This window comes from Augochlora pura, chromosome 3, assembly GCF_028453695.1.
Source record: "Augochlora pura isolate Apur16 chromosome 3, APUR_v2.2.1, whole genome shotgun sequence".
Taxonomy (NCBI): Eukaryota; Metazoa; Arthropoda; class Insecta; order Hymenoptera; family Halictidae; genus Augochlora; species Augochlora pura.
This window is the reverse complement of record NC_135774.1, coordinates 21,623,993-21,640,239: the sequence shown is the minus strand read 5'-3', so window position 1 is coordinate 21,640,239 and position 16,247 is coordinate 21,623,993. Positions and strand designations below refer to the sequence as shown.

The 16,247-nt window shown below is 36.4% G+C and overlaps 1 protein-coding gene across 4 annotated transcripts in view; it reads right to left on the bottom strand.

Moving 5' to 3' along the window:
* Nucleotides 1-7,087: 7,087 nt before the first annotated feature.
* The window catches only part of Alk (Anaplastic lymphoma kinase), a 37,680-nt gene continuing 28,520 nt past the window's right edge, over nucleotides 7,088-16,247 (bottom strand). For 2 of the 4 annotated variants that reach the window (XM_078196860.1, XM_078196861.1), the window contains 6 exons: nucleotides 15,789-16,081; nucleotides 14,937-15,162; nucleotides 14,750-14,866; nucleotides 13,676-13,936; nucleotides 12,154-12,633; nucleotides 7,088-9,177 (listed from right to left, as the gene is read on the bottom strand). In XM_078196860.1, the coding sequence (XP_078052986.1) occupies nucleotides 9,130-9,177; nucleotides 12,154-12,633; nucleotides 13,676-13,936; nucleotides 14,750-14,866; nucleotides 14,937-15,162; nucleotides 15,789-16,081 (1,425 nt within the window). In that variant the 3' untranslated portion in view covers nucleotides 7,088-9,129. Of the gene's footprint in view, nucleotides 9,223-12,153; nucleotides 12,634-13,675; nucleotides 13,937-14,749; nucleotides 14,867-14,936; nucleotides 15,163-15,788; nucleotides 16,082-16,247 lie in introns of all 4 variants that reach the window. The other 2 variants (XM_078196862.1, XM_078196863.1) reach the window with 2 other exon arrangements.

Below are 16,247 nucleotides of genomic sequence, written 5' to 3'. Positions count from 1 at the left end.
TATAGTATACGCGCCATCGCATTGTATACGTGTATACATATGCACACGGCATCTTTAAAGCTTTGCAGATGTTTTCATCCCGATTTGATGGTAGCGGTGGTCGTGATTAATTTTATACCGGCCAGGGTGAATGTATCTTGGAGGAGGAAAGATCGCGGCAACGTTTCAAACGCGACCTTTGTTTGACAAGGTGAAACGGAATGTCCGGAATGATTTCTTGCGGTTAAGCTACAGATGTTTGTGCTTTTGTTACTTTTAGAAATTAACGAGAAGAGGAAGTGGTGGCAAAGGATTTATTTTGGTACGTTTATCATGTTTTAATGGAAATTGTTATTATAATATATTAGGGAAACTGTTAACATGTAAATGCCGAAAATCGACCTGACAAATTTCACTGAAGAAAAGAAACTGAATCTGGAAAGTCAAAGTTGACGATACTGAGTGGTATATGAATTCTTTTCCATTCTTAACACCCTACTAAAATTCAGTTTTTTTTTATTATATTACCGTTAAAAGGAATGTTGAAAATTAATAAATTAGTATCGCCCTTTTACGATTTACTTTTTAAAAGTAATTTTAAAAGTAATTTTAAAAGTAATTTTAAAAGTAATTTTAAAAGTAATTTTAAAAGAAATCGTAATGAACGGAATTAAAATCGCACAAGCTGATTAATATGAGTATGTGGTAATTCTTGCAATCGGAAGAGTTACTTGTGAATAGTTTTTATAAGTTAATTTAAAAGAGCAGACACCAAATCTTCTGTGTTTATTCTTTCATTGTGGTTTGTAAGAAGATAAGTGCGAGGCTTATACTGTACAATTCTTAAGGCCACTTTATATTGCTTTGTGCATTCGTGATCGTTATAAATGTATAAACTCAGCAGTCCATTCGTAAGTTGTTTATGTATTGTCATGGTGTGAACGAATATAGATTCATTTCCTAAATTTATCTTGCTATGTTATTTTGAACTATGTAAGTAAATATAACAAATAATATATTAAGTATATCACTTTAAATAATTTTTCATTCTTATACTGTACAAGTTCCATACAAAATGATACTTCTACTTTCAAGAACATTTCTTCATTTATTCTTATGGGAATTTGTCACTTAATGTTAACTTAATGTTAACGTAATGTTAACTTAATGAGATTGTGTACGACGAAAATAGTGACTCGCAGTAATTTATTGTTAACTATAAATCGTATCACGATGTTTCATATACATATATGGATCTCGAGTATGGCAACTATAAACGTTACCAATTTTATTATTACAGTTGTTTGAACATTTTATACAAATGTATCAAAAACTTATCCGAAAATTCATTTCAGATTCCTACGAAACGAAAGGAGGAAAACCTCGGTGAAATAATGTATGCATTAGGTAGAATATTTTTCGGTACTCGAAAAATTTTAGAATTCAAAGGTAGCGTGATACTTGGAAGTCGGATCATAATAACTGTACTATATTTAAATTTGTAAGGGGAACCGCTGCTTGCGTTTTCTTCCTGGCAAAGTGCGCGTGTTTTTCGGTTTTCCTTATCGCGAATACAGCATTTTTCATGAGAAGAACCAATTATATCCTAGCACGTATAATTTGTTTTCATAAAACCACGTGGTAAATATGGATTTACAGATTTTATAAGCTTAATTAAAAGAACCATTAAAGGCCCAAACAATAGGTTTCATCTTACGTTGTCTTGCTTCCATTAAGATCCATTTTTTTTACATAGAGATCGCGCCAATAAACTGTCGACGCGATAAAATGCTAAGATAAAAATAATACAATTGAGTGAAATGTATCGTCCGTTTTGTTTCAACTGCAATCTATTGCTACATCTTGTCTAATGGTCTACGTGCGCAGTCGTTCTCGGAACATGCGTTTGGCAGGAGTGAATAATGTGGAGTTTTGCAACTGCCTCCGTTCAAAATTGATAGCATGAAATTTATTTTCATGTTTCGAGATCGATGGTCTCACTGACATGTTTCTTGATTAGTTGAATACCATAGCTATTTTGAAACCATTTATCAGATGTACTTGTCACTCCGTAAACGTATTTTACAGTTACCTTAGGACTTCGTTCAAATTAATCAAATAGTGCGTTAAGTACAATTAAGTTATTCGCAAAAAGATTATACAGTATTTTCAATGAACCAGACATTTTAGAAATTTTCTACACTCTGTGTTCCTTTGTTGTAGCAAAATTCGTTAAACATAAAATTTTTATTTTAGAAACATTCCTCACGTGAATGGTTGAATTTTTTTCTGACATGTTCGAGAATTTCGAAATTCTCGATGCAACTATCTCGAGAAAAATTCCCCACCCGACTTGATTCGACACTTTCGAGTTCTTGGACAGCTCTACCGAGTAGATCAGTTTCAAAGCGTTTCATCTCTGTAACATCAACTCCAACGAAACAGGTGCTCCGCGAACCGCGCGTTGCACGCGAAGAAATATACGAACGATAATGAAAATTACTGTTACGCTTGGGAAATCGAGAAACACGATCACCGAGGACCGCTGACAGCATAAAAACGTGGCGGCAATAATGAAAAACCGGGGAATAACCTTGACAGTAGTCTGGCTAAAAATATGGTCCCGTTACACGTTAGAGGCAACGCGCGAGGGGCCCGTTTTACGTTAAAAGCTGCATTTGGCGGCGTTCCAAAGAGGAGCTTGGAAAAATGTCCCCCCCTGCTGGCATCGCTCGACCATCGCGGAGCTGCTTCGCTTTCATTCGGTCTCTGCGAGGTCCGTTTCGATGCCGCTAGATCTTCGGCTCCGAATGTATCCGACTAAATGGTCCGTAAAACTCGTTAAAACCGTCGCCGGTAGGAGAGCTTCCGAAAGAAAATCGAAATTCTTTGGTGGGTCGCCAGGACTTCTCGCGGAAAAGGATTTTTCAGGTAGGCTGCATGAAATCTTAGCGAGCGACGGACGCGATTATTAGTGGACGAACAATGCGAGCCGGAATAATAGAAATTAAAGAAATGGCGACGAGCAACGAAGACGAACCTTGAAAACGGCGTTACCCGGGTGGTAGACATCACCTGAACCGGAAAGTCCTCCTCTGAGCAGCCGCGAAAGAAGACTGTAGCGACCATGTGTGGACCACGTGTCCTCCGGAGTTTGGAACAGGGTAGGATCCCTATGAACAAATCACACACCCTTTCGAGAATTATGTTACGTCGTTTGACATTATTTTGGATCGCGCGAGGCCTTTTTCTGTTCTCTTGCTTTGATTTTTTTTTCGCGTGGAGTGTTCCAGAGTCGAGCAACGAAATTGTGTTAGTATACGAGTCCACGAATAGACGTACGAGAACGTGTTTTAGGAATCTGGGCGACTGTTTGTCCGAGAATGAAAGTTACACTCTAAAGACCGTGATTTTTAGTGTCTTAATAAGTTGTCGATTGGTGCTTGAATGTTCCGCTTGGGAATGTTAAACGCGAAGGCGATAATGAGGACGCGGTGTGCGCCCTGTTATGACAATCAGTTTTAACGACTTCAATTGCTGTTGCAATTAAAGGGAATTCAAATCATTCGCGATAATAATAATTCAATTAACGAGTAAAATTATTATCGGAACGTTACGCGTCGAGCACCTGTTGCCTTTGTTAAATTTTAATTGCACACGGACGGGACTGTTACGAGGCGACCGGAGTAAAAATGGTTGGAAACGATTGCAGACCGCGGACGATCACTTACCCTTTCAGAAACTTGTACGTTTTCGGCTTGTCGGTGTCGTCAACGATCGTTTTCACGTAATAGTAGGAGTACTTCGACATCTCCCTAATGAAGATACTTTTGGTAAATATAGTCACGAGCGTGCGGCCTACACGTCTGTTAGCCTCAAGATTCTCGAAAGGGCGGCACAAACGTACTGTACGCCGCAAACTAAACTCGAATTGTCGTCCGTACCCCTTCCTCGTTCCATCGGTGCTCCGTTTTCTCTGCCTGTCGGAAGGTTTCATCGTTCCTGCTTATCTATATTTTTCGATGGCCGGGGTAAGCGTTGTTCGCGGCCAACAGTTGTCACGAAAACGAATAGTGCAACCAGCGGACGAAGAGAAGGAATGTCTCGCTGGTATTCGTAAGTATCGTCGACGAGTAACAATAATTATTCGCGATCATCGTGCAACGATCCACTGCATTGACAGACATTATATTCTATAAATAATGCGCGACTCTGTTGTATAAAATTATAGAATGAATTTTTCTTCTTTTCAGATAACTTTTGTTTTATGTCAATACGTTTGTGTCGGTTCTAACAAAATGACAATAGAGAATACATTGAACGAGTGACACAATTAATAATTCCGTATTTTATATTTAATGTTTTAAAACTGTGGAAATTATATTTTTAGATGATCCATTGGACAAGAATGTGTTGGCAGAGATATAACCTCCAGAGAAGTTCGAAGTTTGAGGCTCTTCAGTGTGGTGTTGCAGAGTTGTTTATTTAGCGAAGTTACGAGGTTACGTATGTAAAAATGGAAACATTAGTATCAACCTTATTCATGGTAAACATATTAAAATAATATTACAAATTCGTAAAAGATTTGATTAATAATCCAGTATATTACTAATCGCTGCACGAAGGAATGCATGAAATAGAAAATATATTCTAATATATTCTATCATAAAATAATGGGGACATTATTGTTTCGTATCTCATAATAATCAAGAAAATTAAATTGATCTCAGCTGACATCGAAACGCTTGGATTATATCAATATTGATCGTAAAAATTGCTACTATGGGTAAAGGGATTTTTATGTACTGAGTTAGCTGACCTAAAGTGCCCGGATCAACTCGATGCAAATAACTTCGCTTTGAACATGAGCACCATAAGTCTCAGGTATACGAAAGTCTAACCCAAATGTTAGAGTCGTACCAATTAGTTCGCGCACACCACACAGTCTAACGGCCCTCTAGATGCTCAAAGGTTCCCTTTTTCTTGCCGGGCACGTGGCGTCTTTAGTCTAGACCAAATACACTATTAATATCCTAACTTTCTCACTAACTAGCTTGTAGGAGGCGTTGTTCTGACGAGACCTTGCCACGAGAATTCCATCATCTCTTTGCACTATAGCAAGGAGTTACACTCGTGATACAACACATAATCTATTAAAGATGATTGTTTTTTCCTTAAGTTTTATGGCCACGATTATCTGTTTCTTAAGCTGATGATTACATTTCTGTTTTTAGGACAGTATCTCTCAGGCAGTTTTACGGTGTTTTTCACCTGGTTTAGTTCGTATTTCATTCTTTCGTTTTCGCATTTTCTAAATTATCCTAATTCAGAAACCGAAACGATCCTACTTATTAAGCAATTAACCCCTCGCACTATAATAACGAGTCAGACTCGTGATACACATTTCATGCAGGATCTAATAAATATTAATATTATTGAGGAGAGTTTTTTGGACGGAATATTCACAACAAAAACTGATGTTTGGTAAGCTTTTACCAACAGTCGAGTCGAACATACTGTTTTAGCTTAAGATAAGGTTGCAGTTAGATATAATGATACGTATTATAATTAGATGGCGAAACATTATGCAAAATCAGAATTGTCTAAGCCAATCACCAGAAACAGAAATTACACAACAATTTATTGTTTCTTTGAATAATTTTGGAAAGTTGATTCTAAAGTAACAATATGTATAGTAAATATAAATATCTATCTTATTTACTATTGTCCAGTAAATATATTTCTGAAGAGAATGCAAAGGGTGAAATTGAAAATTGCGAAGATTAAGATTAAGAAAATGGAAAGTTAGAAAGTGAAGTACAAATTTAAATATCGATTGTCACTGAAGCTGAATTAATTTAACTAATTCGTAATGCTTGCATAATATTACATTTATTTATATTTGCCGAATTCTTAGGGGCGAGAAAATCGACTAATCGTACAAGAAAACTTTAATAAAATGCATAATCCTTTGAACGACGACTATGTAACAAAAAAGATTGCAAATTTTTTTATTGCTTCTTTGCGTTACACAATCTCTGACGTTCAATAATACCTAGCCATATAATTTTCCTTGTTACCTCTATACTGATCAAGAAAAAGATACGTACCGTTTTATCTTACATGTAATGTGTGAGTATTGGATTGGGAAATAAGTTCGTAGCGTTTTTATATTTTCTTTTATTTTACAACGATTTGTTGCTGTTTGATAAAGTGTATAATATTCATTCGATAGAGCTGTTTCTGTTCTACAAAACTGTGTTGATAGTTATAACAATAAATTAATCCATTATTTACTATTTATTTTTTTTTTATTACGTGAGAGTAATAAATAGATAAAGTAACAGTGTAATTTCCATCCTTGCAAACGTCAAGGAATCTTTTTTTTTCGCCAAGCCCTTGGAATCTGCAAGCGGACAGCTCGAATGGTTATTACAGTCGCCGACCGTGTGTCTCCGACAACTTCAAAAGTAATAACAAATTAAATGATTTAAAAAGACGATTAGCACAGTTTTGTAAAGCAGAAACAGCTCTATCGAATTAATATTATACACTTTGTCAAACAGCAACAAATAGTTGCAAAATAAAAGAAAATATAAAAACGCTACGAACTTATTCCTCAACCTAATACTAAATCGAAATCAAAATAAATTCTTCTGTTATCAAAGTCTAGAAACGAAAAAGCATGAAGATAATAAAAGAAACAAGATATGTATGGTCCTATTAAGAAAAATATTAAGAATAAATAAATGCTAATCAACGCAGGTTGAAAGGAATCGTAGTGCAAGGGGTTAATACCGAACCTATCATTCAACATGACCGATTTTACATTTTTTACAGTTTTCTAGGAAAGGATTAAATTTTCTGAATTTAAGAATATGTCATAATAACAACAGAGAAAAGTCTGAATAAATGCGAGTACTCTAACTTACACGTAGCAACGCGTGTTAGTTGAATTTAGAGCTCGGTAGGCTGAACGTTCGGGTATTGGTTGTAAAAGGAATAACGTCATCGCCGCCAGCAATTTAGGATATTTATAAATGGCAATGCGTATTTATGGTTCATGCTCCAAAAGGATTCCGCTCGGAATGATCGTGTACGACATATATTTCCACAAACATGTCTTTATTACGTTTCACGTACAGATATATGGTGGCTGACTTTCATACGCTGCGCGTACGTAAAGTACGTCGTTGTTGTAAGAAAAATAAAAAAGGGCCAATGCTCTTTTTTTTGTCTTTGAAAGCGTGTTCCGTCTGCCCATTGTTCTTTTTTTTCTAGAATCTTGCGATGGCAATCGTATACAACGAGATCGATGTTTAAACACGGACTGTCCACCATTCATCGTTCTTCCATGGCTACTAACGAGTCAACGAGGTAGGCGAGAATACTATATTTAAATCTAGTCTTTCATGCATCAACATTCAGGTAGTCAGTTTCAATTTTTTTTCGCGGCGAGAACGATGACGTGTGTGTGTTTGTGTGTGTGTGAGTGGTGTGTGCGTTCGACACGTGAGCCGAGATCGATCTTCATCCTTATTACACTTTTACATACATCGCTGTGATTTGTTATGATCGTTGTCCGGTAATAATAATCATAAATGAATCGAGGATGAAGGCGATTCGAGCCAAGCCTTTGCCTAGAACTTCTCCGATAGATATACATATGTATACATATAATATAAAGGTTTACAGGCATGTGTAGAAAGAACGCCGCGTACGTGTATTTTCTTTTCGTCTCATCTTTGGTGTAAATTAAGTCTTGTGTATAGCGTATTGTCTCTCTCTCTTTCTCGCTCTGTCTCTCTTTCTCGCGCGCGTTTTCCTTCTTTCGCACACGCATGCACGTGCACACTCACCGCAGCTCTCTATCCGTCTCCCTTGCTTCTCCTCTCCCTTTTACAGAATTCTCTTTCTGAACATATCAAACATCGAGTAACGCCGCTTGCAACCATAAAAACAATATTTTCATACAATATACGGCTCGCGACTCCCGACGATTTGACCTGCATATCTCAAACGACAAGAACGACGCCTCTGTTTCACTTTCCCGCAGGAGGAACATCGCTAAACTCATATAACAGCTATATAATCTACATATAGTTTTCCTTGATAATTTCTGTCAAATTGCGATGGAATGTATTCGAAGTTCCGCGTTGGCGAACTTTGTGCTATATTTGTTCTCTTAACATTCTATTCGTTTCGCTTTGTTCATTATCCTTCTGTATCAGACACCATAGTATTCTGACATGTACATAGAGGTACGTATTATTTTACGTATGTTTATGTTTGCGCGCGCTTGTGTTTGTCGCGTGTGTGTATGTGTTGTACGTGTTGAGCGTGTATGTTAAACGTACGTATGCATGCGCGTGTGCAATGTGTTCCGCGTGTTGAAACGCGCGACGAGAAAAAAGATTTAGTTGAATTTAATAACGGACGGTTATTGCAATTCCTTGTGTCGTCGTCGGGCAGATGCGTCGTCGTCGCTCGAACATCGTCGGCGTCGACATATCCGCCAGCGACGAGAAACGATCTACGGTTTATTGTTCGCACGCGTACGCGGCGCATCCGTCCATTTAATAAACACAATTAAAGTCTTCCCTCTCGAAATGGACAAAAAACCATAAATACAATGGACACGAACAGTTAGCGTTTCGTAAAACTTTTCCGACAAATGGCTACAAAAATACGAAATCAAATAATGTTTCGGTACCCGTTCGAAAAAGTCGATTGTGTGGCAAGGCTTTTTTTTTTGAAATGTCGTCGCTAGGTCAAAGAAACGTGAGCATGATTTCGCGACGTGTCTCTTGGGAGGGTTTGAAGTCGGACACCCTGTATACGTGTGTATATTATATAAAATATATGTAATACGTATGTATGAGTAAATAAAAAGGAGAACGTACAAACGAATCGTTGTTGAATTGATTTTTGCGGTTGTGACACGGTGCCCATTTATAAAAGCGTTTCTTGGGAATGCACTCGACGCGAATACTCTTCGTCTCGTATCCACATGTGCGACGAGGATTCCGCGACACGTGTTGCTATCGATACTGCCGTTACCGTGGCGGATCGTCGCAGCGATTTGGTAATGGTCGCACGCGTCGCAACGCCGCCGGCCGGGGAGTCTTGTCACTCCCCTTTGTACGAATCTCAGCAGGAGCATTCCTCTTCTCTTGGTAGATGGCGAACCATAGGATCCTTCGTGTGAAGAACAGAGAGACGATAGTTCCATCATACATAGAACTGCGATGAAACGAATTCAAGGGGTAAGCGTCGCTAGATTCTTGGAAGAAACATAAGGACATCGAGTGTCACGAGCGTGGGTTATGTTAACGCTTAAATGACCGCATATTATTATATCCCGTAGGCTATAATTATTATATATTATTATTATATTATAATAATTGCATTATTATTATATTAATATTATATATACTATAAGACCGACGATTGATTTTCTCCTTTGGAAGTGGAAAACAAATACATATAGGAAATTAAAGACTACATAATTATTAACCTTATAACTAATATGTTATAAGGGTAGTTTTTAAAATAAGTTTAATAATTCCGCAGGATATGCTATTTATAACAGCAAGTTCCTTTATGCATTGAAACACGAGAAATCTCGTGAGCGGTCGTTTAAATGTTAATCTTATGATTTCTGGTAGTTTCAATGAGGTTGAATGCAAAAATATACAGATGTTTATTCAAATATTTAAAAAAAAAAAGCATAAGCGATGTAATGATTTCAATTGTTTGTACGGAATTCACCAAAAATACAGGCTCGGAGATACATCTGCAGTTGGAAAGTTTTTTAGTATTTGCAAGTTAAACATTTATTCAAACAGAATTATCAGGATAAGATTATTAAGATAAGATCTTTGCATGGTATTCATATTCACCTATTTTCTAGTAAACATTTAATTTTTCATGTTTTTGCAATGGATGGTTTGACACCCCCTTAATCTCAAAAAACATATTTTCCTTAAAAAATCATAAATTAAATATAGCTACATATACGAAGCCTTTCTCGTTTGACCAAATAAGACCGTTAATATTTATGGTAATTTCAAGATCGATAATATTTGTCTTTTCTTTACAATTATTAATATTTCAGAAATTAAATATTAACTTGCAAAATAGTTAAAGAAATTCCAACGTATGCTTTCTTCGACTCCATATTTTTGTAACACTCTGTACGGTTCCTACAAGATAAACGAGGACGAGCGTACTGTTGTCAATCATTTACCAATTTATATTTATTATTAACTCTGACGATCCGCCACTTCGCGAAACGTGCATTCATTCATGACAAGACTTGGCAAGAAGATCTAAATTGTTTCTGTGCATACGACTGATTTATGCTTGTTATCACACAGATCATTGACTTCGTCCAGAGGCTAATATTTTACTTTCAAAATCAACGTTTCTATAACTATACTGTAGATTTTTACGGAAATACTAATTTACATCGCCTCGTTAAAATTATAATGAACGATAAATATAATTTACCAGTTAGAACATTACTCATAGCAAAAATAATACGACAGTTTAAAAATTTGTAAATATCATAAATCAATACAGATTTACAATTTACCTGTTATAATTATAAAAAAAGGTACAGGTATAGTATACTAAACGAGGCTGTCAAAATGAGATTAGCTACTACAGTTTCTATGAACTGTGAAATATTTAATATCAGAAGTTATGTACTGGCAATGTAGTTTCGTTATCAATAATAAATTTATTACGCTAATATAGTTCATTCGATTTATTTTCCTTGTTATAAGTAAAAATGGTTGAAACATTAAAAAGATTATTATTCAGAGGTTGTAGAATTAGATATGTAACAACTTTGTTAATCTTTGCATCTGTAGTCCTCGTTAACCTCGCACAGTTACGACTTCTTTGATGTTCATTTACCGTTTTACTTCTTCAAAAAAATATCTTTGAGGTTGGTTAATATAAATTGAGTACAATAACATTATTATTATAAAACTTTGGTTACTATAATAATAATTTATGACCGAATTCCAATCAATCTTGTAATCAAATCAATTAACCAGAAATAAAATTTGTTATATCAAAAATAGGTATAGCACGTTAAACAGTGCTTACGATTGAAATAACTTTTGGCTATCAATATTTAAAGAAGGTAATATAAAATGTGTTTAATCTAAACCTTACGGTATTACAATCATTTCTTTCATTATCAAAGAAGTCATTCGTTTAAACTCATAACAAAATTATATGTAAAACTTGGTAATGTGGAAAGCAATGCTAAGAAAAAGCGCAAATAATTAATGTATAGCCAATGCGACAAATTATGCATTAATAAATACGGTAAAATACGCTGATTATTATTCAAATCATGAGAATGAAGTATGTCATCGATAGAGATATTCCGTAGATGAAGGTGTTGTGTAATGATTTTGTGAAAATTGAGTTATCTTAAATGTTGAAGTTGCGATATGTGTTTTTTGTAAAATCCTTAACTTCATACAGTCATGTCGCAGAGTAAAAAAAAACTGAAGAAGAAGAAGAAGAAGAAGAAGAAGGATATATATATATTGATAAGTCACGTTAAGATAGAAAAATTAAAAAACGCGTGCTAAAAAAAAATGCAAATCGTTCTTTTAGTCCAGTTTTAAAAAATTTAACATCGTTTAAAAAATTATACGAAACAGAAACAAATAGAATAATTTTAAAATAATTATTTTAAGTGAACGTTTATTCTAATAAACTCTGATTTTATTGGTGTCAACATATTTTCCGCGACGACTATAAATCTATACGAATCGATCTAAACAAAAAATCGGCGTCAGCGTTATCATCCGTTTTCAATAAAATACAGGGTGTTCCAAAAAGGTCTAACAATTCGGAAATGGTGGGTTTCTGAGATTATTTGAAGCAACTTTTTCCTTTACAATGATGTTCTTCAAGGCATCGTTAATGCATTATTAAAAAAAAAGAAACATCAACCAATGAGTATGAAAAAATTTCCATCGAATCACGTTAGGAATCCCTCATTTCCCGATTGCAAGCGACTTTTAAGATACCCTGTATATCGAGACATAGATCGTCCTGTATCGTGATCAGTTTGCGTAAGGAACTATCGAACGTCACAGATGAAAGTGAAATAAACAGGAGTAAAACTGCATCGTTGGAAATTACCTTCTTAATCTCCATGCTCCCGGGTGTGCTGGATCGTTGCACCTGCGGCGAGAACGCCATTTTCTCATACGGGATCTTGCCACGACACAACGCGCTCGGGTCCAAGCTGAGTGCAGCTTTCAAGGAAGTTTTCTTTAACATCCCGTTGACATTCGTGGTGGCGGTTGTATTTAGGCCAGCGTGGGTAGGGGAGCAGGTACGCGTGCTCGGTGACAAATTCGTCGTCTCCGGCGGCTTGTCCGTGGAAGCAACGATCAACGAGTCCGAATTGATATCGGTGGTCGTGGTGCTGTCGTTAGCGTTCCTTTTGTCAACGTCTGCGATGTCGATCGTACTGCTTCGACGACTCTCCGTTTCCGATGGACGGTTGTTGCCGTTGTCGCTACTGTTGTCTGACTTACCACTATTTTCGATGTCCTCTGAAATTCGATGTTCACTGTTCTCCTCTCGATCGTTCGAACTGTCAGCCTTGTCTTTGCTCTACAAATACAATTTTCTATATGTATACCCGATGCTTTAGGATTCCTCGACGGAACCTCGTCGTTCTGTTCTATCAGTAAACGGACAGATACGAAACTTTATTAAGAAACTGTTTAAATAACTCTTCGTTCGAATTTCATTCGAAATCGACTCGGTAATAATATTTCTCAATCGCCAGTTGTCTGTTAACAGTAAATCTATTGATCACTGAAAGTGGTCGATGGGTGACGCTTTAACTTTATTTAAAGTTTTCGCTATTTCAATTATGAGGTGTGCTTAATTTAAGGAAGTTGTTCGATTATTTCCTACGAAAATGTTTCCACGATTTTGATAATTATAAAAGAAAAATGTGAAACCGGTCGTTTTAACTCGTACGGTAACTTTACTGTGAACAAACATCTTGCTTAATACTTTACCGACCATTTAACTAAATGTTAAATTTTCGATTCTACTTCGATTTTATTTATTTTATTAATCGCGAAAGATGCTTAATATTTAAAAGATTATATAATAATATTGAAGCTTATGGTAGTACAATCTAACACATTTACCACAATAATGGATATGGAATTATTGGCCATCGTGACGATGATTTATAGGCTACCGGTCGGTAAAGTGTTAATATTAAGTAACAATATTTATCGCCAAATTAATCCTAGTATTTCATTTCATGCAACATTTGCAGTTCTTTTGGTAGAAATTGCAAACGATGTATTCTTCTGTATCATTTCTTTCGTTTCCACTGATAGAACATACGTTGACGAAATTCAGCCGGGAAAACGTTGCGCGTACGGGGTGCTGGAAAGAAGGCTTTCGAAATCAACAGGCTAATTGGTGCTCACTGAACTCAGTAAAACGTGTACGCTAAAATTTTCCGTAAACAATGTCCAAGCAGCAAAACGTAAATGAGCCGTAACGATTACTAATTTTGTTGCAGTTATCGTCGCTTCGGAACTGGCTACATGCGTGACGCAAAAAACGAAATTATAACGGGAAAACAATTTCCCAGAAGCATAATCACTTGTTTAGTAGTGAAATGTACCTCTGTATCGTCATTCTCATCATCGAAACCGTCGCGACTCGCATTACCGCCGTAAGTTTGTTCAGAGGTATCTGTACTAGAGTCGTATGGATTGGTTTGGAATCGTTTCTGCGGACGATCCGTCGGCTGCGGAAACGTTCTTATACTCGAATTTGCGTTTCTAAGATCCGACGATACGTTACTAGCGGCGGCTTGAGCCATACGTTGACTCGCTGATCGTGGATCAATGATTTTAGGTTGCATGTAGCCACACGCGTCCAGCTAGGAAAATTACAGAAGTTGTTCCATCAAGTAACCAGCGCAACAGTTTGTGTTGCAAAAGATAAGAAACAACGTGAATATCTCGTTGACAAGTCGGTTACATTTTTATATTCTTATTAATTAATTCACAGATACGACCATTTACTAGACGTCGCGTTAAATTGTTGGATCATGAGTGGATTAGTTTTTTAGGATAGGATCAAGCGCGTCTTTACATCGCAGTTAATTATTAAATTGCAATTTCGAATGTACGATTCGAGAAATTGTTCGAGTGATCTCGAAGACGAACATATGTTTCTTCCGAGCCGATGGCTTAAAATAGTTTTAGTTGACGCGAATGAAGCAGAAGACTCAGAATTTCGTTTACACAGTTCGAAAACCGTGTGAGCTTTTTTTGTGAAATTCACGGAAAATGTTCGACGATTCGATTCATGATTTCGTTGAATATTTTCCAGAAGTAGCCCGAAGATTGCTTACATTTTACTCGACCAAACATCATCATGTTTAAAAGTGCCTCTCTTAAATTGAAAATTGCACATGTATTATTACATATAAAAATATATATATAAATATATATAAAAATATATATAAAAACATATATAAAAAAATATATAAAAACATATATAAAAATATATATAAAAACATATACAAAAATATAATATAATATAAATATATGCAATATATATAAAAATAATCTACTCTCTTGTCCTTTACAACATCCGCAAATTACCATGTAGAATTACAAATCACATTTTGCATCGTGCTTGATCCCATCCCCAGCGATTCTTCGTAAATAATAAATTCTGCACTCACTTCGGATTGCACGTTGATACACTCAGCTTCTGGGTCCGGTCTCATGATCGTTATTTCGTGCTGACAGATTGGTAATATGTCAAAGTTAGGCATTGGATGATTTGTCACGTCAGGGTCCTATAGAAATATTATTTTTCTCGTATCAATTAATCGAAGCTATCGTACAAATCAAAATAAAATTATTTACCTGTAAACAATAACCGATTCTTTCAACAATCGTTGCAAAACTAGGCCTGTCTTCTGGCCGCGGATGCCAGCATCGCGTCATTATGCCGTAAATAGGATCAGGACAGCCCGCTGGCTTTTCTAAACGACCACCTGATGTTACCATCGTCATGGTTTGTCTGTTAGAACATCCTGTGTAAGGTACGTATCCGAAAGACATGATCTCCCACAATAAAACACCAAACGCCCTAGAGGAAATAATAAGACGCTTGTTAGAAAAACAACTTGGAAATAGCTTAAAGTAGAATTATTGGGTTGGAGAATAAGTTCGTAGCGTTTTTATATTTTCTTTTATATATATAGTAATAACCATTGCAAGTGTCCGCTCGAATAAGATAGATATTTATATTTATATGATCATAACAGGACTGTGAATTTTATGCATTTGCGAGAGAAACGAATTGGCGACATTTAGATCTGTGAATACTATACATATTGCAGGGATTTACCGCGTGCGTTTGCGAACGTTCTCGAAGGACGTGTTTCGTTTTCGCGCTCCTCTGCGGCAACGGACAAATCGAACTCAGTGCAAAGCGAGCGATATAGCGGGACAGACGGCGAGTCTTGTAGTATTTTGTTTGCGAGTGTGGCGAGAAAGTGAGAACTATCTTATAAGAAGCGAACCTTCATAGTCCATATTCTATCTGCGCCTAATATATTTCCACAATATTGTTACGCTAGAATCAACCTTTTGAAATTATTCAAAGAATCAATAAATTCTTGTGTAATTTCTGTTTCTGTATCATTATATCTATCTGCAACGTCATCTTAAACTAAAACAGTATGTTCGACTCGACGGTCGGTAAAATCTTACCAAACATCAGTTTTCGTTGTGAATATTCCGTCCAAGAAACTCTCCGGCGGCATCCACTTTATAGGCAACATAGCTTTGCCACCTTTCCGATAATAATCGCTCCTATAAATATCCTTGGCCATGCCAAAGTCCGCGATTTTCACAACCCGTCCGGCCTCCTTGCAAGTAAGCAGACAATTTCTGGCCGCGATATCCCGATGGATAAACCGTGCCTCCTCCATATATTTGCAGCCGCTCGCAACATCGTAACCGCACATTATCAGATCCATCATCCCCAACGACGTAGGCCGATCCTGCCAAAACAGGAATATACGCATGCACCCCATTGTTGACGACCGCCAAAAATTAACAGTTGCCCCTGTTTAAATTATAATTCAGAAGGATACACAGTTAAACGAAAGTACAGGAACTTAAAATGAAATTAGTCGGTTAAGTAACGCCTTTTGTGATACAAAGATG